Source organism: Eptesicus fuscus, chromosome 18 (assembly GCF_027574615.1).
Source record: "Eptesicus fuscus isolate TK198812 chromosome 18, DD_ASM_mEF_20220401, whole genome shotgun sequence".
In the NCBI taxonomy this organism is placed as follows: domain Eukaryota; kingdom Metazoa; phylum Chordata; class Mammalia; order Chiroptera; family Vespertilionidae; genus Eptesicus; species Eptesicus fuscus.
Window position 1 is genome coordinate 32180480 of NC_072490.1, and position 23241 is coordinate 32203720.

The following is a 23241-nucleotide window of genomic DNA, read 5'->3' on the forward strand; positions in this document are numbered from 1 at the left end:
TGTCACGATTTAGAATATATAGTGTTTGTATGATTATTTAATGCTAGAGGCCCAGATTCGTGCACCGGTGGGGTCTCTCGGCATGGCCTGCGGGGATCGGGCTGAAACCGGCATGTAGTAGTGCCTGAAGCGGCAGGCGGCTGGGGAGGAGCCTGAAGGCTCACGCTGCCACAGCTGCGCTCGCCAGCCATGAGCCCAGCGTCTGGCGCCTGTAGGTCAGCTGAGTGGCGCTCCTGCTGTGGGAGCACACTGACCACCAGGGAAAAGCTCCTGCATTGAATGTCTGCCCCCTGGTGGTTAGTGTGCATCATAGCAACCGGTCAAATGGTCACTTAGGCTTTTATATATAGAGATTCGCCTTTCCTACAGGCTGTGAGCTTCACGAGGGCAGAAACCTCCTCTGTTGTGGTTACCACTGAATCTCCAGCATTGTTAGCACAGTAACTGTCACAGAGCCTTTGTAGAATAACACATGAAAAAGGAAGGAAAGAGGGAAGGGGGGATGGAAGTAAAAAAGGGAGGGAGGGAGGGAGGAGAGAGGAAAGGATGGAAAGAGAGAAGGAGGGAAGGAGGGAAAGAGAGAAAGAGAACTTTGCTCCTCATGATTGCTATAGCCCTCCCCAGTATTCTTTTCTCTGTACTTCTCTAACATTTTAGCCAGTAAAAACAAACATAGCAGTCTAGAGTTTAGTTATTCTCCAAAATGACTGAAATATGAAAAAAAAAAATGGTATATCTCAGTCCCTAGGATCCCCAACCCATGGAACCCTGAGTAACTTTGAGGGGTTTTGTAATTCCTTGCCCTGCTAGCTATGTCACACACGTAGTCTGCGTGTACTTCTGGGTTTCAAATGGTATGATCATTAATAAAATAACATATTCATATAAATGTAAAGGGTAGCTTTAGGTCACTATCTTATTCTCTCAGAACTTAGGTATTAAAACAACTATATGTAATACCTGAAATACTTGAAATTCAAAAGCAGCCCTCGTTGATGGGGGGTGGGGGGAAGGGAGCTATAGCTCAAAATACACTTACTCTACACTTAGTCCTTGAATTAAGATAGACCATCTGAGAACCACATTGTACTTGGACTTCATCCCAGGGCTCCTCTCAGAATAGTTCTATCAATAGCAGTCTCTACTGAACACTCACCGTGTGCCGAGTGTCCCTGAGCAGCTTTCACCCATCATCTTGTTTATCCTTACTCACCACGATCCCTTTGACAAATGAAGGACACTGAGACTTGGGGCATTTGATTTGCCTGAGGTCACACAGATAGCGGGTGGCAGAACTGGAAATCATAGCTAAACCCTTGCCACTTCCAAGCCTTGGATGCCAACCCCTGCACTGTGATGCCTCATGAGCTCCATGATCTTACTGGAACACACCTTGACGTTAACCTTTCAGCTCACTTTGGCGGGGATTATAAGAACCAGCCCCCGAACTCATTGTTAGATTCATGAAGGGCGATGCTGAGGACAGTGGTGTCTGCATCACACAGTGTCTTCTTTTGAGAACCCCCAAGAGAGACTTCTGTCTGGACTCCGTATAAGAAAAAAGCTCCACTTCTGTTCAACAGAGGGTTCCGTTCCCTGCTGTGGCCGTGGTGAGCCGGTGCGACTTATCCTGGGCTTCTCCAAAGCGGGGCACCCCGGGCTGCAGCCTCTGCTGAAACAGTGTGGACCCTTTCAGCATGTATTTATGGGACACACCACGTGCGCTCACTCCAAGACTTCCCCTTCACGTCCTGTTTTAGCCTGAGCCCCTAGAAAGCAAAGCCTGGGGCAGACGTTTATGAGTTTGCCCTTTACAGTAAGGTGTGCAAGCCCGGGGAGGTGATTGTGAGGGAAAGGGAGTGAGGCCGGGAATGAGGGAGATACATAAAAAGGTATGTGATCAAGCTGGACATGGCTTGTGATCAAGTTCAGCCGACGGCTCTTCCAGCGCAGGGATGAACTATTCATAATGAACTACTGTGTGGTCTGTGAGGAGAGAAGGAAGGGGAACGGCATGTGTGCACTGGCACCTGTCTCCCGTTGGCCAGTATTTCAGAAGCATCCATGCCCCTGGGTGTCTGGGTGGCATGACGCCTGCTGTGCCTTGTGCCTCAGAGATGACGGGGGACCCCGACAGCGGAGTGTCGGGCTATGGGACTATGCCTTTGGGAAGTCCATCCCTGGGCAGCAGCTGAGGTGCCCATCAGAGGTGTTTACCACCATGGCAGCTGGGCCCAATGATGGCCGTGCCCCTCCCCATCTCCTCTCTTGAAGGGATGGTGCCCAGATCCGAGTTGCCCCAAAAAGGGGTCTGACAGACTTTCCACCTAATTTCCCTTTCCATGGTTTCTTTTCTTTCCTGACTTCTTTTTATGTTGTGTATTGATTTTATCCTCACAAACCACATTTCATCTGTTGTAGATGGGCCAGAGTATAAATAAAAGGCAATAATTACTTGTTGTATGCTAACCTGGTCTCTCCACGAAGAGTCATACGATCAAGGGACCCCTTCTCTTTTATCCCCAAGAGTGGCTCTTGTGGGCCCTTGAGATGAATCGACACAGCCAGTAGCTGTTGTCACCCCCTCTCTTCACACAACAGGGCAGCCCTGAACTCACGTGTCATGCCAACTCGAAGGCTTTTGTTTGCTGAAGTGTTTGTTTTCTCAGCCTTGATTACATTTGTCTTTGGAAATGTGCAAGGACAGCATGTCCTTGGAACCTCCAACACTGCGATTGTGTCTGGCATCGTGGGCACTGGATGAGTTCTTTTTGCCCTCACCCAAATAAATAACGGAGATTATATCATAATAATTGTTTATTGAGCATTTGCTAGATGCCAGCACTTCCCTGGCTGGTTTACCTTTCTCAATCACACATAACTCGGCTCTTGCCAGCTGTGACTCAGTCATGTAATCCATGGTAATGGATTTTGCCTTAAAATATTCCTATTCCTCCCTGACTCTGAAAAAGCATGGAGGCCCCATCCACCCCATGTTGAGCCCTTAGAGAGCGGGCTTTCTCCGGATGCCTCTCTTTTTCCAGATCCCTTGGTCTCAAGGGTTGCCTTTTCAGTGTGTGGCTCACAGCCCCATCAGTAGACTGCAGCTCAAACAATCTACCTTTCTGGGACTCGGCAGCCAGGCGGCCTTTAATTGCCTAATGTCTTCAAGGTCCCCACAGTGTGATTAGTTTGATTGGACCTGGTAATTAAATGGTCAGCCAAGCACCTGGGAGGGAGGATGCCTTGGGCTTGGGCATGCTTTTCTTTCTTTCTTTCTTTCTTTCTCTGCGCTGAGGGCCTGAGACTGCAACCTCGGAAACAAAGACCCACTTTGGTGCTGAGCTGCCCCTCTGGCCTGGGGAGCGGGGGCAGCATTTGGAGACAGAGAAGCTGGGCTCTGTGCAGGGCAGCTCTGCTCATTGGCAGAATTGCCGCCGTGTCATGGGTGGTATAATCCCTCCACCTCTGAGTACTTCTCACTGGGTATCTCTGATTAGCCTGCCAGGTGCCTAAAGCTCTACCCCTTGCCATTCTTGGTACAGATACCTAAAACCACTGTTGAAATGCACCGGATTTCATCGAGGGGAGGGCTGGGGTAAAAATGGCCTTGCTTCTTTTGTAGAATGCATGTAATATTTACCCATTCATCCTCTAGGGGCTCTGAGGAAAAAGGGGGATAATATTGTCACTAATGATGGTTATTAAGGATCTGTTATTAATACAAATTAATCCTAAATTTGATGAGGAATGAGGTGGGGATGAATAAATAAGATCTAAATTAATGGGTTTAAAGGCAGTGATGATAGTGAGTGCCAGTCTTGCTCCTCTCGCTTCTAGTTGAGTACTGAGGTGAAGGGGGGACCCTCTGATGCTACTTAATGGAGTGAGGCTGGCTGCTGAGAGAGCCATTTCTTCACTTAACTTATCTGGTGCAGAAGGCACCTCCCCAAATCGATCAATCCTTTCACCCACTTTGCTTTTGCTTGCTCATGCTCTCTCTCTTCTCCCTTTCCCTCCCTCCCTTCTAATCTCCTTCCTTCCTTCCTTCCTTCCTTCCTTCCTTCCTTCCTTCCTTCCTTCCTTCCTTCCTTCCTTTCTTCCTTCCTCCCTCCCTCTCTCTCCTGAGAACTTCCTAGCTGGTTTCCTCCATAAACTAAGGGTTTGAAGATCCAGTCCAGACAGGGATGTTTGTAAGATCATTCAAATGCCCTTTGCAGGGCATCAGCTTCCAAGGCTACCAAATAGGGAAGACACCCAACATCAGTCCTCCAGCAAAGCTGTATGAGCAGCCCTCCCCTGTTTGGCCTGAAGTACAGGGAGGAGGGACTCCCCTGGCAGCTAAATGCTTAGGGATTACGTGGAATGCTTCTGGAGGCCTCATCCCCTCTCCTAAAGCCCTCCAGCCTCCCACACAGCCTACTTCCACTTGCCCTGCAGGAATCTCTACCAGACAAGCTATTCCAATTCACATCCAATGAATGATGGTTGTTGGGTTTTTTCTTCTTGAGTGATAGTACCACATAATGGTTTAGGGAAGAGGTTCGCAAACATTAATGTGCATACAAATTGCCTACAGATCTTGTTAGAATGCAGATTCTGATCTGGAAGGAGGGGCGGGGTCTGAGATTCCAGCTTCTAATGTTCCCAGGTGATGCTAATGCTGCTGGCAGATATTAAAGCTGCTGATTGGGGCTAACACTTTGAGCAGCAAGGCTTTCCAGAAGGGCTCTAGACACAAACTCACTGTGTGACCTTGGGCAAGTTACCTAAACTCGCTGAGCCTCAGTTTATCTGTAAAATGGGGAAAATAATAGTACTACATCCAAGAGTCATTGGGAGAACTAAATAAGGCAATGCATGCAAAGTTCTTTGTCCAGTGAGTGGCACAAACCAAGTGAGAGTGGGCAGTACTCACGGCGTTGTTGACTACAGTTGATGAAACAGGAACCTTCTCCTAAGACGGCCTTTCCCTGGGGAGATATTTCAGAGAATTTGAAGAGCACATCTTTCAGGCTTAACCATGCCTGGGTCCAAGGCCAGCGAATTCCATACTCTGAGTGGAAAGCCTTGTAGCAATGGAACACACCCCAGACAGGCTGAGAGGTCCCTGTTTGCATAAGGTGTGAACAAAAGATAGCAGCTAAGCTCTCCACATCACAATGCACCCTTTCCATGCAGAGGGGCTCTGTGGGCATTTCAGGAAAATGAGCCCCGAATTAAATGCATTTAGTTCATGGGGAACCTTGGCTTTGGGAAGATTCGGTAGGTCTCCAGCTGTGTTGTGCTTGGCATCAGCAAAGGATTTGGGGATTGGGGGTGGGAGTGATACCATTGTGATTAGCTAGTTATTAATAACTAGAGGCCCAATGCACGAACGTGCAAGAGTAGGCCTTCCTTCTCCTGGCTGCTGGCACTGTGCCCCGGCTTTATTCCGGAAGGACATCCGTAATCACATCCGGAATGATGTCCGGTCTAATTAGCATATTACGCTTTTATTACTATAGATAGGAAACGAGAAAAGCGGGAAGACCAGACAGTATAGGCATGTCATTTGGGCACCTTCACCAGGAAGCTGAAATTTTGCACTCCCCAGGGAACCACATAGGGAAGATAGATGCAAGCCCAGTAAAGTTGGGGGACTAAGGAAGGTACTTGCCTGCCAATCAAACCTGGAACAAAGGTGGTTGGCCAGAATTGGCGTGGCCACTGCACATGCACCAGAATTCAGGAACATATAATCCCCTAAACAAAGGAACTTTCTCCTGTTGCTCTTGTTGCTTGGGGTGTGTTATCTTGGTTCTCTTGCATTTGCCCATGTGGCCCACAGCCATGTGGACCCCCATATGCAATGGACTGCAATGGGAAATACAAGCTAAGCTAGTCTGATGCTGTATTGGACCCAGCTCCAACATGGAAAGGAAGCTCTGGGCACTGGCTCTAATTTTAGCTCTACCTGAAGCCCCAGCTACACGTTTTCTATGACTGGACTAAGGGAACCGGGACTTCGGAAATTTAGGGGTTTAATTACATGCACATACAACTCACTTGTTCTCCCGTGTGAGTCTCAGAAAATTCCTTTTTTCAGAATATCGCAAGAACCCTACCCCCAGCAACAACCAAGGGAGACAAGGCCCTCTCCCGCCTGTTAACAGGAGCAGTGTGGGGAATGAAGTGGTGGGAGCTGGCCTTGGAGGGCTGACAGGGTGGGAGAAGTAGGAGGAGGGGAGAGCAGAACAGAAGTGGGGTATAAGAATGGAGCCTACCACACACACACACACACACACACACACACACACACACACAACAGTGAGGAAAGCAGTGTCTTTGGGGGAACAGTTACAATTTACCACAGACTTAGAGCTTCAAACAACACAAATTTCATATCTTACAGTTTGGAGGTCAGAAGTCTAAAATGGGCTCAGAGAGCTGACATCCAGGTGTCAGAAGGGCTGTGCTCCTCCTAAAGGTTCTGTGGGAAAATCGGTTTCCTTGTCCTTTCATCTTCTGGAGGCCACCCTGCCAATACCTTGATTTCGGACTCCTCGCCTACAGAACTCGCAGAACAATAAGTTCCTGTTGCTTTCAGCCACCCTATGGGTGGTAGTTGGTTGTAGCAGTCCTAGCAGACGAATACAGAGACCAACACGGAGGCATGGACTTGGGCGTTCTCGGCATTGCTCGAAGGCTTTGTGAAACCTGGTCCCTGAATAGCGTAGCTTGGATGAAGGCAGGATGAATGAGTGCCACTTATCTCGGTGAATGTGGAGGGCCATTTGTATTTTTTGACGTCTGCAATCAGACTGAACTTGGAACCAGCACATGTTTTGTACCTAATCAGCACTCAGACAGTCCACAGTGAGTGATTAATCTGGGCATAGAGCTGGTCGGACTACCCGCACCTTCTCTCCAAAGCAAGGAAGGTTGGTGCTGGCATAGTGGGGGGAGGGTTATTGCCAGATTTCAGATTGTTCCCAAAGCTTTGTATGAGACTAAAACCCAGGTTTGAAAACTCCACTTGGCAAATATCCACAACAGCCTGGTCTTAAGATCTTGGATGTTATAATGGGTTTTAAACTGCCACTGTTCCCTAAAGACTTCTACAAATTCTCCCAGACTTAATGGACTGACTTGTCATTCAAGGAGAATACCCGATTTCTCTGCTGTAGAATTCCAAGCCGAGGCAACCTGTTCACGGGGCCTTCCCTGGAGGCCCCTGTGAAATGCAAATCGCCGGCGTCCCCACAGAAATCGCTCGGCAGGAGGAACAGGTGATCCACAAGAAGCCACATTGGATCTTTCCGGGAGCAGTGATGTGATGCCCACTGACAGCCTTTAGTTACAGTCAGCACTCCAGATTCCACCAGAGCAAGATCAGTGCGGGAAGCCGTGTGGAGGAGGGTCTGTGCAGCTCCATCAGCTCCGATGGAATCGCACAGCTGCTCCTCCGGGGAGCTGACAGACACACGCCAGGCGGACGTGTGGCTGAAGGCCAGGCCAACCAGCCAGGTGGTGGCTGGTTTGAGGAGCCAACCCCTGAGGGGGTCCTTGTGAGATTTGAAACGCAGGATGCACTTGCTGGCTGGCACATGCTATGTCTTTGGAGATGGAAACACTTAACCAGTTCCATTCAAAATCAGCTCAATTTCCAAAGGGGGCAGAATTTGTTATTTGAATTATTCAGAGGAGGTTTATTTACCAGCATCAAGATAGGAGATATGTCAACTAAATTATAATTATGTTTCTCTAAAGATATCCACTGAGATTCTTTTTTTTTTTTTAACTTGCAAGGAGAAGTCAGACTGTGTATTTATGGAGAGCCAGCCTTAATATTCTGAGTGACAGAATGAAAAATTAATTTTCTTCAAATACATTACTGAATAGTTAACTACATCTCAGTAAGCTATTTGCTTAATATACTGAGGTCCTCTTCCGAGGGCCTATGATTTATTCTTATCTTTGCCAAGAGATAACTTTCAAAAGCCCGGGCCTAAGGATAGGAAACAGGAGTTCTGGGCTCCAGCCCTGCCACTCATCAGCTGTCTCACCTTGAGCAAGTCCCCGCTGCTCTCTGGGCCCGGCAGGCTGGGGAAGTGCTTCAAGGACCCAGAGGCCCAAACAGCAGCAGAAGAGGGACGTGTGAAGAAAGAGAGGTGGGTGGTGAAGGTTTATATCGGGTCCCCTTTTCTTCAGAATGGTCATTTGGCACTTGGTACCCAGGATTTGATCCCCATTGTAGCTGAAAGGCTGTGTGCCAAGTAACAGAGAAAGTGGCTTCGGGGGTCTTTGCAGAGCATGGCTGCTGTTTATTCATGCCATCAGCATCCACCAAGAACCGACTGCACACCTGAAGGTACAGACGTGGTCTTTGCCCTCATGGATCCCAGAGTCAAGGACTGGCCTGGCCAATGGGAGAGCCACTGGCCATGTGTGTCTATCGAGCACTTGAAATGTGGCAAGTCCGGACTGAGATGCGCTGTAAGGGTAACATACACAATGGATTGCAAAGGCTCAGTAAGAAAAACGAAGTACAGTATCTTAATGAGTTTTAATATTGCTTACAGGTTTGCCTAACGTTTTTGTGCTTCTCTTTATTGCACTTTGCAGATATTGCTTTCTTTTTCTTTTTCTTTTTCTTTTTTTTTTTTTTTTTTTACAATTGAACATTTTTGGCAACCCTGCATCAAGCAAGTCTATCCATTCTTCCAATAGCATTTGCTTACGTCATGTCTCTGTGTCACATTTTGGTAATTCTCGCAGTATTTCCAACTTTTTCATTATTACTATGTTTGTAAGATGATCTGTGATCATTGATCTTTGATGTTACTATTATAATTGTTTTGGGGGCCACAAACCATGCCTAGATAGGATGGCAAACTTAATTGGTAAATGCAGTATGTGTTCTGACTGCTCCACTGAGCAGCCTTTGCCCCATCCCTCTCCCTCTCCTTGGGCCTCCCTATTTCCTGAAACACAACAGCATTGAAACTAGGCCGATTAATAACCCTACAATGGCCTCTAAGTGTTCAAGTGAAAACAAGAGTTGCATGTTTCTCATTTAAAAGCTAGTAATGATAACGCTTAGTGAGGAAAGCATGTCAAGAGCCAAGACAGACCAAAAGCTAGGCCTTTTGTACCAGTTAGCCAGGTTGTGAATGCAAAGGCAAAGTTATTGAAGGAAATTGGAAGTACTACTCCAGGAACACACTAATGATAAGAACGTGTAATAGCCTTATTGCTGACATGGAGAAAGTTTCAGTGCTCGGAAAAGAAGATCAAACCCGCCACAACATTCCCTTCAGCCAGACTCTCTTTAATTCTATGAAGGTTGAGAGAGGTGAGGAAGCTGCAGAAGAAACGTCTGAAGCTAGCAGAAGTTGGTTTGTGACATTTAAGGAAAAAAGCCGTCTCCATAACATAGAAGTGCAAGGTGAAGCAGCAAGTGCTGATGTGGAAGCTGCAGCAAATTATCCAGAAGATCTAACTAAGTTAATTAAGGAACATAGTGACACTAAACAAAAGATTTTCAATGTAGATGAAACACTGTTATATTGGGAGAAGATGCTAGGGCTTTCATTGTTAGAGAGGAGAAGTAAATGTCTGGCTTCAAAGGACAGGTTGACTCTCTTGACAGGGACTAATGCAACTGGTGACTTTAAAGTTGAAGCCAGTGCTCATTTATTACTCTGAAAATCCTAGGACCCTTAAGAATCATGTCAGATGTACACTGCTATGCTCTATAAATGGAACAACAAAGCCTGGATGACAGCGCATCTGTTTACAATATGGTTCACTGAATATTTTAAGCCCACTGTTGAGACATACTGCTCAGAAAACAAGATCCCTTTCAAAATATTACTGCTCATCAACAATGCACCTGGTCATCCAAGAGCTCTGATGGAGATGTACTAGTACAGTGAGATTAATGTTGTTTTCTTACCCAATAACACAAGAGCTATTCTGTAGCCCATGGATCAAGGAATAATTTTTTACTTTCAAGCCATATTATTTAAGAACTACATTTCGAAGGCTATAGCTGCCATAGGTGGTGATTCCTCTGATGGATCAAAGTACATTGAAAACCTTTTGGAAATGATTCACCATTCAAGAACATTCATGATTCAATGGAAGAGGTCAAAATATCAGCATTAACAGGATTTTGGAAGAAGTTGATTCCAACCTTTATAGATGACTTTGGGGAGTTCAAGACTTCAGTGGAGGAAATAACTGCAGATGTGCTGGAAATAGCAAGAGAACTAGAATTAGAAGTGGAGCCTGGAGATGTGACTGAATTGCTGCAATCTCAGGGTAAAACTTTACTGGAAGGGGAATCGCTTCTTATGGATGAGCAAAGAAAGTGGTTTTTTGAGATGGGATCTACTCCTGAGGACAATGCTCTGAAGATTGTTGAAATGACAGCAAAGACTTTGGAATATTACATTAACTTAGTTGACAGAGCAATGGCAGGATTTGAGAAGACTGACCCCAATTTCAAAAGAAGCTCTACTGTGGATAAAATGCCATCAAACAACATCATGTGCACAGAGAAGTTGTTCATGAAAGGAAGAGTCAATCAATGCAGCAAACCTCATTGTCATCTCATTTTAAGAAATTTCCACAGCCACCCCATTCTTCAATTACCACCCTGATTAGTCAGCAGCCATCAACATTAAAGTAAGACCTACCAGCAGCAAAAAAAAAAAAAAGACTTCCTGAAAGATCAGATGATGGTTAGCATTTTTTAGCAACAAGGTATTTTTAATAAGGTATGTACATTTTTGGACATTATGCTATTGTACACTTAAGGCACCTACTCTGCCAGATCCTCTGCCCAACATCTCACAAGCTCTCCAGCCACAGGCCATTGCCTGTACAGTTCCTCCGCCTCGAATGTTCTTGCCCCCACTGGCCCGTTCCCCTGCCTCCTTTCCTTCGCCAACACTTCCTGACTCCAGAAGAAGGTCACATCTCCCAATGATAGGCTCATACGTTCCTACCCTTCGTAGTCTTTCTTTTGGATATAACATTGCATTTAGTTATGTGAGGTGTTTTGTTTTGTTTTATGTCTATTCCCTTACAGAAGGAACTGCATGTGTTTTTGCTCACTTTTTATACTCAACCCCTACAATAATTCCTGACCTATAATTGCTACCAGTAAATATCCATTGAATAAATAAATCTTCCTGCAACATAGGTAGTCTAACTGCTTTACAGATGAAGAATCTTCCTAGCTCAAAAACCATATTTCAAGAGCAGCTACTCCGAGGAGTCTAGCTAATAGGAATCTGTTTAACTCTGTTAAGTGAGCTTTATCAACACAGGTTGACCCTGGACACTTTCGTTCATGGTACATGGTGCAGGAAATGTTTAACAAAACTCCATTTGGGAAAGAAGCGTGACTGGGTCTGAAGACAACACTTTCCCAAGTGGGGGGGCCTCATCTCCCCTGGCTGGTCCTGGTCCTCTCCCTCCCCAGGGAGACTGAGCACAACCCCACTTCACTGAGAGCAACTTCCTGTCCTAACCTCTGACACCATGTCAACCCCATCAACCTACCTCCTGGGGCTTTGCAGACGTTGCAGATCAGCCCCGGGCTGAGCAAGAGAAGCTTGCACTTGAATGAGAGGCTAATGGAAGTGCATTTTTCAATATACACTGAGTGGCCAGATTATTATGATCTCTGAACGCATAATAATCTGGCCACTCAGTGTATACATGACCATCAGTAAGAGCTGGAAGTTGAACAGTCTTCCCAGGGTGGAGATGGAAGAGCTGGTTGACATTGTTTAAAGGCAAGTGGTGGGAACGAATAACCCACAACTGGTCCAGTAAGCTGATCACATAGGCAAAAGCCATAGCCTGGTGCCAGGGTAGCAGCATGTGCCTATGATCCAGGTGTGTTTCCCTCCCCATGGGTGAGTGTAAATCCCAGGTGCTAGCGATTCTTGTACAAACGGCACAGATTTCAAGGACAGCTTTCCAGGATTGTTCTGGGGCTTTGCCCAAATGTTGCTCAACCCAGTTACAAATGGGCTGGTCTCTGTGACACAGCCTACCTTTCCTGCCTCCCGCTCCGCCGCGCGGGGTCAGCCATCGCTCTCTGACAGGAGGCCCGGCGGGTGCTTTCTGAGCTGTCATAACCGCCTTCCGCTGAAAACACACTGCGCTTCTCCCTGCCAGCTCGGAAGTGCCGGCCACCTCCTGGGAAGATCTTAAATAGATTTGCAAATAAGATTGGCATCTTTGCTTTGGCATGAAGTTGATCTTGGCATTCACCAAAACCTCATCCTTCTAACGTTCCAGGATAGTGGCCTGAGGCCAAACGGCCTTGCTAGTCTGCTGTGAGAACAAGATTCGCCTGGTTTCAACCCTCCTGGTTCAGCAGCTCTGCATTTCCGGAAACAAAGTTCAGTTTGGGCCCACCCTTCACGTGTCTCCTGGGGGCCAGGGGCTTACGTAGCTCTAGGTGTCCACTGTCATCTACATTTCACACACGATGGGGCTGTGGAAGTAAAAAATGGCTTTCTCGAACGCAAGGCAATAAAATAGTTACCTACTCCTTAGCGGGCACACAAAGTCCTCCGGAGCCCAGCCCTCCCCCCAGCTCACCTCCACCTCACACATCTGACAGGGTGTCCGCTGGGATGTCCTTCCATCAGCCAAAGAATCCAGAGCTCCTAACTGCTTTATCAAGTTGCTCATTTTGCTACGATCTCCTCTATCTTCCAGTTCCCTGATTCTGTTTTCGGCTTTCTAGTTTATGTTTAAGCTATAGATCTAGTTCAACAACTCTCTTTTATTTCTGGAATTTTTATTTGGTGCGTTTTCAAACCTGCCTTCTCCTACACCCTTTCAAATTGCTCCAGCCTCTGTGGTTCCTGGAGTGTGAGTGTGATCACTTGTTTTGTCTGTTTATTCTCATGCACGCAGTCCTTTCCTCTTTGTTCTGTAAGTTTTCACTCGGAGCTCATCTCCAACAGGAATTGTCCTGCTCAGACCCTGGGTTGTGGGGACCTCTCCAGGGTTTATTTGTTTGTTTATTTGTTTATTTATTTGGTTTTCTTTTTAGGGAGAGGTTTTGAGTAGGTTTTTGCTGGGGTCCCTACAGACCTCATGGGCACATTTTTAAGTTATTTCTGCGTTCCGGATTTCCACACCACGTGGGCTGGTACCTTTGGACCCAGTGCATGGACACACGTTCCAGACTGGTTGGCCGGCTTACTTCCTGCGTTCCTAGGTGGGTGGCGGTGGTCGTCCCAGGACTGGGCTTGAGACAGTCCCTTTCAGCTGAGGGCTTTGTGCAGACGTAACTGCCCCACCCTCCCCCCGCCCCCAGCCCACCGGCTTTTCTTGCACAGAGGACCCGAGTCTCCATTCCTCATTCCCATGGCAGGAAACCAGGACTGAATAGTGTGGGCCGCAGCCCCTCAAGCGGCCACTGTTTCAACTCTCAGATGCAACTTTGGCTTTTTTTCTTTCGTTTGCTTTTATATCTAAGGATTTCTCTTCCCAGCTCTCTTATTTTTGTTTTATTTTGTTTTATTGTTGTTACATTTTATCCAGCATCTCAATGTATTTGGAAAAAGAGAGGGGTTTCCCTACCTGCTTAGGTTGAAAATATGTGCTAAGTATTGGGTATGGTTTAGTTTAGCTTGACTGACACAGTCAGCCTATAACATATATACGAATGGTACCCTCACTTTACAGGTGAAGGGACCAAGAATTAGGAAGGTCCAATTAGTTTCCCAAAGTCCAGAACACGATTCCCCAGAAATCGCTAAAGTAGGTGTGACACCAGCCCATTACCCACAGGCCTGGCCTGCACGGTCCCCCTCTGGCCCCTCCTCTGCTGCCCTGCCCATCTCATTCTGTCACCCTCCAGCCCATGGCAGCTGGTCACGAGCAGGCTGCTCGCTCTGTTCCACCCGCACTCACACCACAGCTTTCTGACCGTTCCCCTGCTACAGCGGGCCCCTCTCCCTGACCCAATGCTTTCCCCCTTGCAGTAGCCTGTCCCAGACACACTTTCTCAACCTTACCTCTGTCGGGTACGTATTGTAAGTTCTGAGTAGGAGGGAGGGTGGAGGGTGAGAATGGACAAGAGAAGCATCATCAGAACTTGGCAGTAAATTAACTGGAGGAAGAGAGAGAGTCGGGGAGCCCCAAGCAATGCCCAGTGTTCTGGCTTGGACGACAGGCCAGATGCGGAAACATTCGCTGAGGGGGATCCAGGAGGAGGAGCAGCTGAGGCTGGAGCACAGAGGGTGTTCATCTCAGTGTTGGACACAGTGAGTTTGAAAAGCCTGTAGAGCAGGGGTCCTCAAACTTTTTAAACAGGGGGCCAGTTCACTGTCCCTCAGACCGTTGGAGGGCCGGACTATAGTTTAAAAAAAAACTAGGAACAAATTCCTATGCACACCGCACATAATCTTATTTTGAAGTAAAAAAACAAAATGGCAAAAACACCCGCATGTGGCCCACGGGCCGTAGTTTGAGGACGCCTGCTGTAGAGCATCAAGTGGGGCCATTCAGGGACAACAACATACAGGTTCATTGTGTAAGAGATCAGCCTCTGCTGTGAGGGGTGTGTGTGTGTGTGTGTGTGTGTGTGTGTGTGTGTGTGTGTGTGAAGTGAGTGTATGAAGCTGAGCCACTGGTTGTGTGTGAAATGGAAAGACACAGTGGGGTGTGTATTACACCTACTCCTTACAATTCCTTGAGATGAGAAACCATGTCATTTCTTCCCTTTATTTCTAAAGGTGCCTAAAACACAGCTGGCCCTCCTACTTTATAAGATTGCAGCAAGGATTAAATAGTATCAGGAATCTGAAAAGCTGCTTCAAAATGGAAAAGTGTGTTCTAAGATTCCTTGTTGTTATGATGACCATCCCCCTCCTCTGGCCCGGAAATGCCCAGACCTCCTGTTGCCTACAGAATACAAGTAGTCCACATCCTTGGGGCTCAGTCCCAGATCTACCCCTGCAGCCTCACCTCCCCCTCCTCACCTTTCCAAGCCAGCCTGGCCCCTTCCAGCTGTGTCTTTACCCCTTTCCCCCTGCCAGTGCCATCAGACACCGCCTCCTCCACAGGGTTAACCTGGGACCTTGAAAAATCTATGCGGGCACAAATCACAACAAGGGTTTTGCCGATTCTGTGACGGGACTGGGAGCTCCATAGAGGCAAGTGCTTTCTTTCATTCACAGAGCAGGAGGCACACTCAGTAAATACCTGCAGGAGCGAATGAATGAGTGAGCCTCCACATGCCCCAACCTAGTACTTTCTTTGGCAGCAGAAAAGCGAGATGGGTGATTCAGGGAGTAAAAGGTGTCTGCTCTCTGCACCTGGAATGTTGTGCTTGCTGTCTGTTCCGAGTGGCATCTTAACAGTCCTTCCATATCCACCCTCCACACCCCCTTCTCCCAGCAGAAGCCCTCTATCCCCTCCCTGGGACCTCCCGGTGCTTTACACCTTGTCTGCCCCTCTCATCGCCGTTCCCATTCCCTTGGAGTCTTTTGTGTACTTGATGCCATTAGACAGAAGCCCTGGAAGGCAAAGCACGCGTCTGACAAGCGCTGCGTCCTGTGCAGCCCCTAGTGCACTCCCTAGCACACACGGGTTGGTACATAAATGCACCTCGCCTTGAACGGCGGCGACCAACTCAGAACTTGGATGTGGCATTTAAAGGACATTTGGGCCAACCCCTCAGCCGCCCAGCCTGCTCTCCCCTCTCGCGGAGGCTTCCCTGGCCCCTGACTCACCCTGGAGTGCCAGCCTACTCCCTACGCCCAACTCAGACCTCCTCTGACATTGCCCGTACAATTCCTCCACGTCTGTCCCTGGGTCTCTGGTCTCCGATTCACTCCCAGCTAAGCAGCCACCCCCCTCAGGAGCACACCTGTGGGTTCACAGGGCGGGGGTCTCTGGTCCAGCGGAGGCTCTGGGCACCAGGGGAGGACGGTGGACATGCTTGGTGCGGCTGCATTCTCCGGCGAGTCACAACCAATTGAGAATTAAAGTTCTTCTCTCCCCCAGGAAAGGTCACTGCCTGCTCCCCATCTTTCTCGGTTGATCTATGCTTTGACACATTTACTTCTGCCTCCCCCCGGCTCGATCATTTTTCAGCTGAGGTTCGTCCCTGCAGTTCTAGCCGAGGGTTAATACGGTTTTTTTCTTGATCGTAGATCCACGTTTATGAAACCCTAATTAGGCATTTCCTTTAGCTGCCTTCATAGATTACTTGGCGTGAGAAGTCCGCAGGCATAAACCTAGGCTGAGCTAAAGGCCTGTTTGGATGCCCAATTAGAAGCTGACGGGGAAGTTTCTAATCATTCCCACCTCCGAGTCTCGGCTCAGGCTGCTCCCCACTCCCAGAGGCCCTTCCCTTCTGACCTTGGATACTATCATTCTTGCCATCTTTTGTGACCCACAGACAATCCAAACGCCAGGATCTTATATTTTTTAATGCCTAATGTGGTAAGGGTACCATGCACCACTCTGAGGGCAGAGGAGTCTAAGGCACAACCCTTTGCAGGAAAAAAGAAAAAATTGACAGTATGTATCAAGAGCCTACAAAATACCTCCAGCCTTTGACCCAGTAATTCCACTTCCAGGAATCGTTCCTGTAGATTTAATCAGAAATGCAGACAAATATTTATACACAAAGAAATTCATTACAGTGTCATTTATAATTGCAGGTGCATGTGAATACCGGATAATTGGGAATATTTAAGTAGATTATAGTATATCCATATTATACAGCTATGTAAAATGAAGTTGGTGAAGGCATTTTAATGCTGATGTTAAGTAAAAGCAGCCAACTTCCAAATGGTCTGTGCAGGTGATCCGAACAAGCCTTCCCAGCTACGGTTTCGCGGGGTGTTTTCTGGAATGCCATAAACAGAAAGACCCACTCCAGCAAGGTGGGAAAGTTATTGCAGGCGTATAGGGTGAGGCTGCTGGGAGTCGTGGATATGCTAATAAAATGGGAAATTCAAGAAAACTGAGGCTGGGTGTACAAGGTCACTGTTTTACGCAGGCAGCCCCGGGACTGCGATTCACACTCCAGAAAAGCTGGGGCGGGTGCCTGGGAAGACTGTACTATTGAGAGGGGCGCCGCTGCTGCTGAGCTGTGGAATTATCTCACTTCTCCCGGGAACTTTTTGTACTATCTACAAAGACGGTATAAGGGTTATGAAAGAAAGAGAGTCAGAGGCCCGTCCTCCTACCAGCTGGGCAGACGGAGTGCTGTAGGGGCAGCGGGCACATGGGTCCCACAGGGCAGTCATGCTCCAGAGGGGGGTCCCCGGGAGGGTGGTGGCGGTGGCCAGGATGGGGGCGGCCCCCGGGGCTGCCTGGTTGATGCTCATGCTCTGCCTACATCTCAAGGGGCACGGGGTCTGGTCAGGGCCCCTCTGCACTCTGAGCCTGACCAGAGGTTTCCTGATGCCTCGGAGGACATCCCCGGGGGTCAACCACATTCCAGGTTCTGGAATCTGCTGCCTGGCTGATTGCAAACCTCAAGTCCAGGGTGCACTGGGCCTCCTCAGATGGATGCTTCCTCTTCCTAGTTCCGCACTCTCCCATCACCCCCAGACTCTGTCTCCAGGTCTTCCTTTTTGCCACATCGGCACGCTGGAGCAGTCCCACCCAGTCACGCAGGCCCAGCCTGTGGGCTCTGCACCCAGCCCAGCGTCTGGGCTCAGGCCTGGAGCAGGAGGCGAGTGTAATTGCGTCAGGGCCTCTAGTGAGCGGTAACAGGCGCTGGGCTGTACAGCCAGTGGAGCGGAACAGGACTTTGGAGAATCTGCCTGGGCCCCTTCTGCTTATCTTCCATGGACCCCTAAAATATTCATCAGGCTTTATCAGCCTAATGGGCTTCAAAAGGAGCAATTTTCTGAGACATGAGATAGGACAATATAAAAAGAACATTAAGGAAAAATTCTTCCTGCGAAATGAAAGGGAAAAGATCATTTAGCGTCCCTGTTGGTGTTATCTATTCATGAGAAACAGCGCATTTAATCCATTGTGGGGTGTGCGGGGGCTTTGATGCCCTCACCTTGGGGTCACCTTCATGCGGAACTCATCTGTCTCCGCTGCCACAGACGGCAGGGGCCATGGAGACAAGAGGATACAGATGAGAGACATTTCGGAGCTGGACTCCGTGGGGCGCCGAGGGATGACAGGGACAGGGAGTGTGGAGGAGAGACAGGCTAACGTGACTTCCCAGGCACCCAGGGGATTTGAGGGAGGGGAGCATTGTTCTTCGGCCTTTCTTCCTTTTATGCTTCCTATCTTCCTTCCCCAAAATACCCCAATCTTGATTTAACGTTTTGGAGCATGCTGTGGGAGTTCAGTTCCTTGAGGTCAGGAACTGTGACTCCCTCCTAGCCCCCAAAGTTCCTACCCATCGATTAGGGCTCAGTTTTGGTTCCCAGCCCTAAGACCACAAGTCTTAGAGGTCAGGGGGACCAAGTCCAGGCTGGGAGGACCGATTTGTGATCCTTCTAAGCCTCCCCAGGTACTCCAAGATGGGACAAGGCTGAGTCCTCTAAAGGAAGACTGTCTCTCTCAGAATTTATTGTGCTTGAGTCAAACAGAGCATGAGGTCACAGCAGTACCCCAGGCAAGCCTTCATATAGAGACAAAGGAACTGGAGAGTTCCTTTCTTCTGCGTCTAGTCCCTCTTCCTCTTCCCATGTTCATTACCTTTTCTCTTACTCCTTTTAACTCCTAATTCTTTCCTCATCCATTTTCTTCTTTTTTTTTTTTACCTTTCTCATCCCCTTCTCCATCTTCATTTCTACTTTTGATCTAGCATGTTTCTTTTTATAGCTCCTTCTACCCCCAAACTTAGAAAAATAATTTCAATTTAATTTTTCTCTAGTAAGAAAAATTGTATACAAAGCAAATTTAAGCTGACACCCCCACCTGTCCCCCGAGAGCTTGCCAGCCTGTATAGCTGGTAATTATGTGACCTGCCCACACTCAGATGTTTGCCTGATGATTGGATTCTCAGGCACTTTTCTACCCCATGGTTTGCCCCATCCTGTTTGATGTGAGCTTGATTAACTTCAGTGTGTATCAATCACTATGTTCATTGAGTTCTTTGCAATAAAAATTGCTGACCCAAAAATGCCTTCTCTACTTTGGATAATTCGAATAAAAGCCTGTTTACTATTTCATTGCATATTCAATTTTAAGTGTTGCTTCTCTTTCTTTTCATTAGATTTGTGACAAAGAGTGGCATTACTACGTCATCAATGTGGAGTTTCCAGTGGTGACCTTATACATGGATGGAGCAACATATGAACCATACCTGGTGACCAACGATTGGCCCATTCATCCATCTCACATAGCCATGCAACTTACGGTCGGCGCATGTTGGCAAGGTAATCCTAACTCAAGTCCTTCTCCCTGGCCCATCTGTGTGCAGCCCATGAAGGGTACTGATAGAGAAAAGGGGAAAAGCAAATGGTGTCGGAATTGGCCAAGAAAATGTACTATCACTTACTAAGAAAACAGGACTTATAAAAATATGGATCCATCTAGACACTAAGCTTGTGTAATAACAAAATACTTAGCTTGAAGCCAGATTTTAATTTTAGATCATCGTGAGCAGTTCCATGGTTGCCTCTGAGTTGCTAATGCCTTTTATTGTCCTGGAACCTTAGCGAGTTTCAGACTGGGGCTATGAATAGGAACAGGTTGGATACAGAACCCTGTACCAAAATGGCCAGTTGGCTCCCTAAAGTACCACATTGGCCGCACAAGTTGCCCAAGCCCCCAGCCCTCTGTTCTTGGGACTCACAAACATGCAGGGCTGTGGGCAATGAATTTCCCCCAGGCATGAGGTCATGGGAGGCCACTCTCAAGTTCAAAGCTCTCTGCTCCCTTCTCACTTCCTTTCCTCCAGCTCACAAACCCAGGCCAGTCTTCTGTTTGGAATCAGGAAAAGCAGCTCTCCAAAGAACAGGCATGTAACCCTTCTTTCTCTCACTCGGATCCACTGGACTCTGTTTTTCTCCCTTAAGGGCTGTGGTGCTTTGAAGTACCAGTGAGAGAGCAGAGGGGAAGGAAAACACTCCCCACATAAGCAGATTAGTCCTTTGAGATGACCCACCTCATGGTGATGGATTCTGTGAAAATTACTAAGGTTTGTGACTTTGACCATTCAACCATGGAGAAGTAAAGGGAGAGGTGGGCTATGATATAAGAATATGCCTTCAGAAGACCAGCCAACCAAAGGGTGACCTAGAGGAGACTAGGCCCCTCTGGGACAAAGAGTGAGTTCTGGAGAGATCCGTGCAAGAAACAATGGAATCAGTGCATATAGTGCATCTCTGGGAGCAGGAATACAAAACCCAGGAAGGAAATAAAGCACGAACGAGGCAAGGGAAGAAAATGTGTTTTTGAGCTGAGGTCACCTACTTGATGTCTGACATATGTCACATAGAGTAAAAAGTTCCTTAAACATTTCAATAGAACTTGATGGGAGTTTCCTCAGTATGTCAGAATTCCCTAGGATATCAGGAAAGAGACACTGTCATCTGGCAAGAGTCCATGAAACTAATTAGTATAGCAAGGCACTGACTCCGAGGTTGCACAGGAATCATTAGTCACTGAGCACAGCTGTGCTACAGCGATGGCCCCCTGGAGTGGCTCGGTGTCCTACCCAGCACCACAGCCAGCCTGGGGATATTTTGGAGCATAGCCTGGATACTTCCCATACTATATGAAGGTCCTACTCATGTCCTGACCATGAACCTTACCATGACTTTCCTTAAAGGTCCTCAGAGACCACATCTGGATTCCTGTCACCCAACCCGCACTGGAAACCTGCCCCCAATTCTACAAGGCCAGTTATAACCACTTCTGTCTAGTGTCACGCTTGCTGGGTAGGAAAACAATCCCACCAAAATAAAAAGTGATTTCATAAAGAATTAATATGATCTCTTGGACTCAAAAGTAGGCTAAGTTGTACTGCAGTGACAAGCAAGCCCCAATTTTCAGTTATTTCAAATAATTCTTGCTTCACGTTCATTGCAAATCAATGGAGGCTCTTCTCTGCTTTTACTTCATCTGCATCCCAAGCAGATCGGGCAGGCACACTGCTGGATACTGAGGAAGAAGAAAAAGAAAGCACAATGAATGGTGTGCAAGCTCTTAAAGTTTTCACCTACAAGTGACTCCAATCACTTTTACTCACATGTTATTGGCCAAAGCAAGTCATATGGCCATACCTAAGGACAAGGAAGTGAAATCTATAATGTGTCTGGAAGAAAAAACCGAAAATATTTTATGAACAGCATTAATGAGCACCACAGACTGTCCACCTAGTCAACAGATATGTGTTTGATTGTCCTTCCCACATTAAAAAAATACCTACCACCCTTCCCCAAATGAGACAACCCAAAGTCCCACCTGTTACTGGCTCCCAACTCAGTGTCCAGGCTCTCTGAGTGATTCCTGGTGATCTCTTCATCAGGATGAGATACATGGGAGGTTCCATACCCAGCATAGATGTGGCTTCACTTGATCTAGATATGCACTAATAGAAAGAATTCTTTTTCACAACCATAACCATTACCCTCTACACACACACACACACACACTATGCAACAGTGAAATGAGACAGAATAATTGAAAAACAATTCCACTAAGAAAGAGGAAGAATTTGGAAAATGCAGCAATCTTTGGTCCATAGCAATTCTGAAATCCCTCTGGGCTAATGCTCTACAGGCCTCTACCCTACTAGGGTGAGGAGGGTTGTCTGTGGCCCTGGAATCCATTCTCAGTGAGGTGTTTCCTTCTCTAGTTTCCTAGGCCACATCTAATTATAGAATTGTCACTTCAGAAATAGCTCTCATATCTGATTACAATTTATTTGAAAGCTGTTCTGCAAAAAAATGTTTTTAAACATTAAAACAAAGAATATGTTTATTTTATAAGAATGTGAGGGAAAGAATGAGTACTAGGGTATTCACTGAGTATTTCTGTCCTCTTCACAGATAGATGTTAGGACCACTCTTTGTTGGAGTTAGGTGTGGTCATGTGACTTGCTTTGGCCAATTAAATGTCAGTGGAAGTCCTTAATGTCATTTCTTGGCAGATACTTGAAGAGCCAGTGCCGCAAGGAGACTCTTTACATACATGGGATGTCTGTAGTCACATCAGATAGTGGTGTTAGTCATGGCCGTAGATAAAGAAACTGAGGCTCTGACAGGTCACCCCAAGTCACCCCATGAAGTCAGCCTGACCCCATGTCTTCAAAGCATGTCCTCCTTTCACTGTGGCTCACCGCCCCTGTTGCTACTTGATCATTAAGTTGATGTAATTACGTGTTTAGGAAAATGCAGGAGCTGGTGTACACTGACACCAACACTATAAACCCTTTACCTTCTGACACATCTGACAACCCTGGAGCCAAAAAGCCACAGGAGCTCGGCATGCCCTTTGCGAAGCCCCTGCCATATGCTCCCTTCCGTGGCCCTCCACGAACAAAAGTGAGTTTAGGCTTTGGAAATAGAAAATTTTGAGTTTGAGTCAAATCCAGATCCCAGCCCTGCCACTTGTCAGCTGTGTGGACTCAGCAGAAATCCTAACTTCCCTGAGCTTTTATTGTCTTATGCCTAAAACTTGGATGATACCTAATTCACAGTTGTTGTAAGTTAGGTTTGGGGCACACGCAGTGCGCTTGGCATGTTTGAGTCAGATGAAAGGGAAAATTTGAAAACATCTGTGGTCCCCTCCTCCACCCGCTCTCTGCTCCTTGCACTTAAACTCAGCATGGCAGACACGTTGATACTCTATGCCTTCTGTGATTCCAGCCTCCCCAGGGCTCCTTGCGTGCACTGACTTTTATCGACTTCCCCAGGACAAACCCTCACACACAGACCTGCCCTCCCAGCTCCATCTGTAGGTCAGAAAGAAGGTCACTGAGGCTCAAGAATAGTCAGGAAACAAGTATTGGAAGATAGGGCTTGTGGTGTAGGCAAGAATCTACTCATGCAAATTTTGGGCCTTGGGGAAGATTTGCTTATCTTCCCAGAGAAGAATGACAATCCGTTAATACATTTTCAGCATCAGAGAAAGTCCTTTGACTCTTTAAAATTGGGCTTTGTAGGATGAATAGGAGTTCGCTGGAGAGCTAAGGAAGGCAACAGCCTGTGACATGGCAGGGAAACTTGATGCAGTCATGCTCAGGGTACCTTATCACTAGAATGTACGTGCACCAGAAGGAGT

General features: G+C 47.3%; 1 protein-coding gene across 1 annotated transcript in view; it reads left to right on the top strand.

Annotated features, from left to right (window-relative positions):
- Positions 1 to 23241, top strand: part of CLSTN2 (calsyntenin 2) — a 347351-nt gene that overhangs the window by 296480 nt on the left and 27630 nt on the right. The window contains exon 9 of the mRNA XM_054708150.1: positions 19226 to 19388. Coding sequence (XP_054564125.1) covers positions 19226 to 19388 — 163 coding nt within the window. The remainder of the gene's footprint in view (positions 1 to 19225; positions 19389 to 23241) is intronic.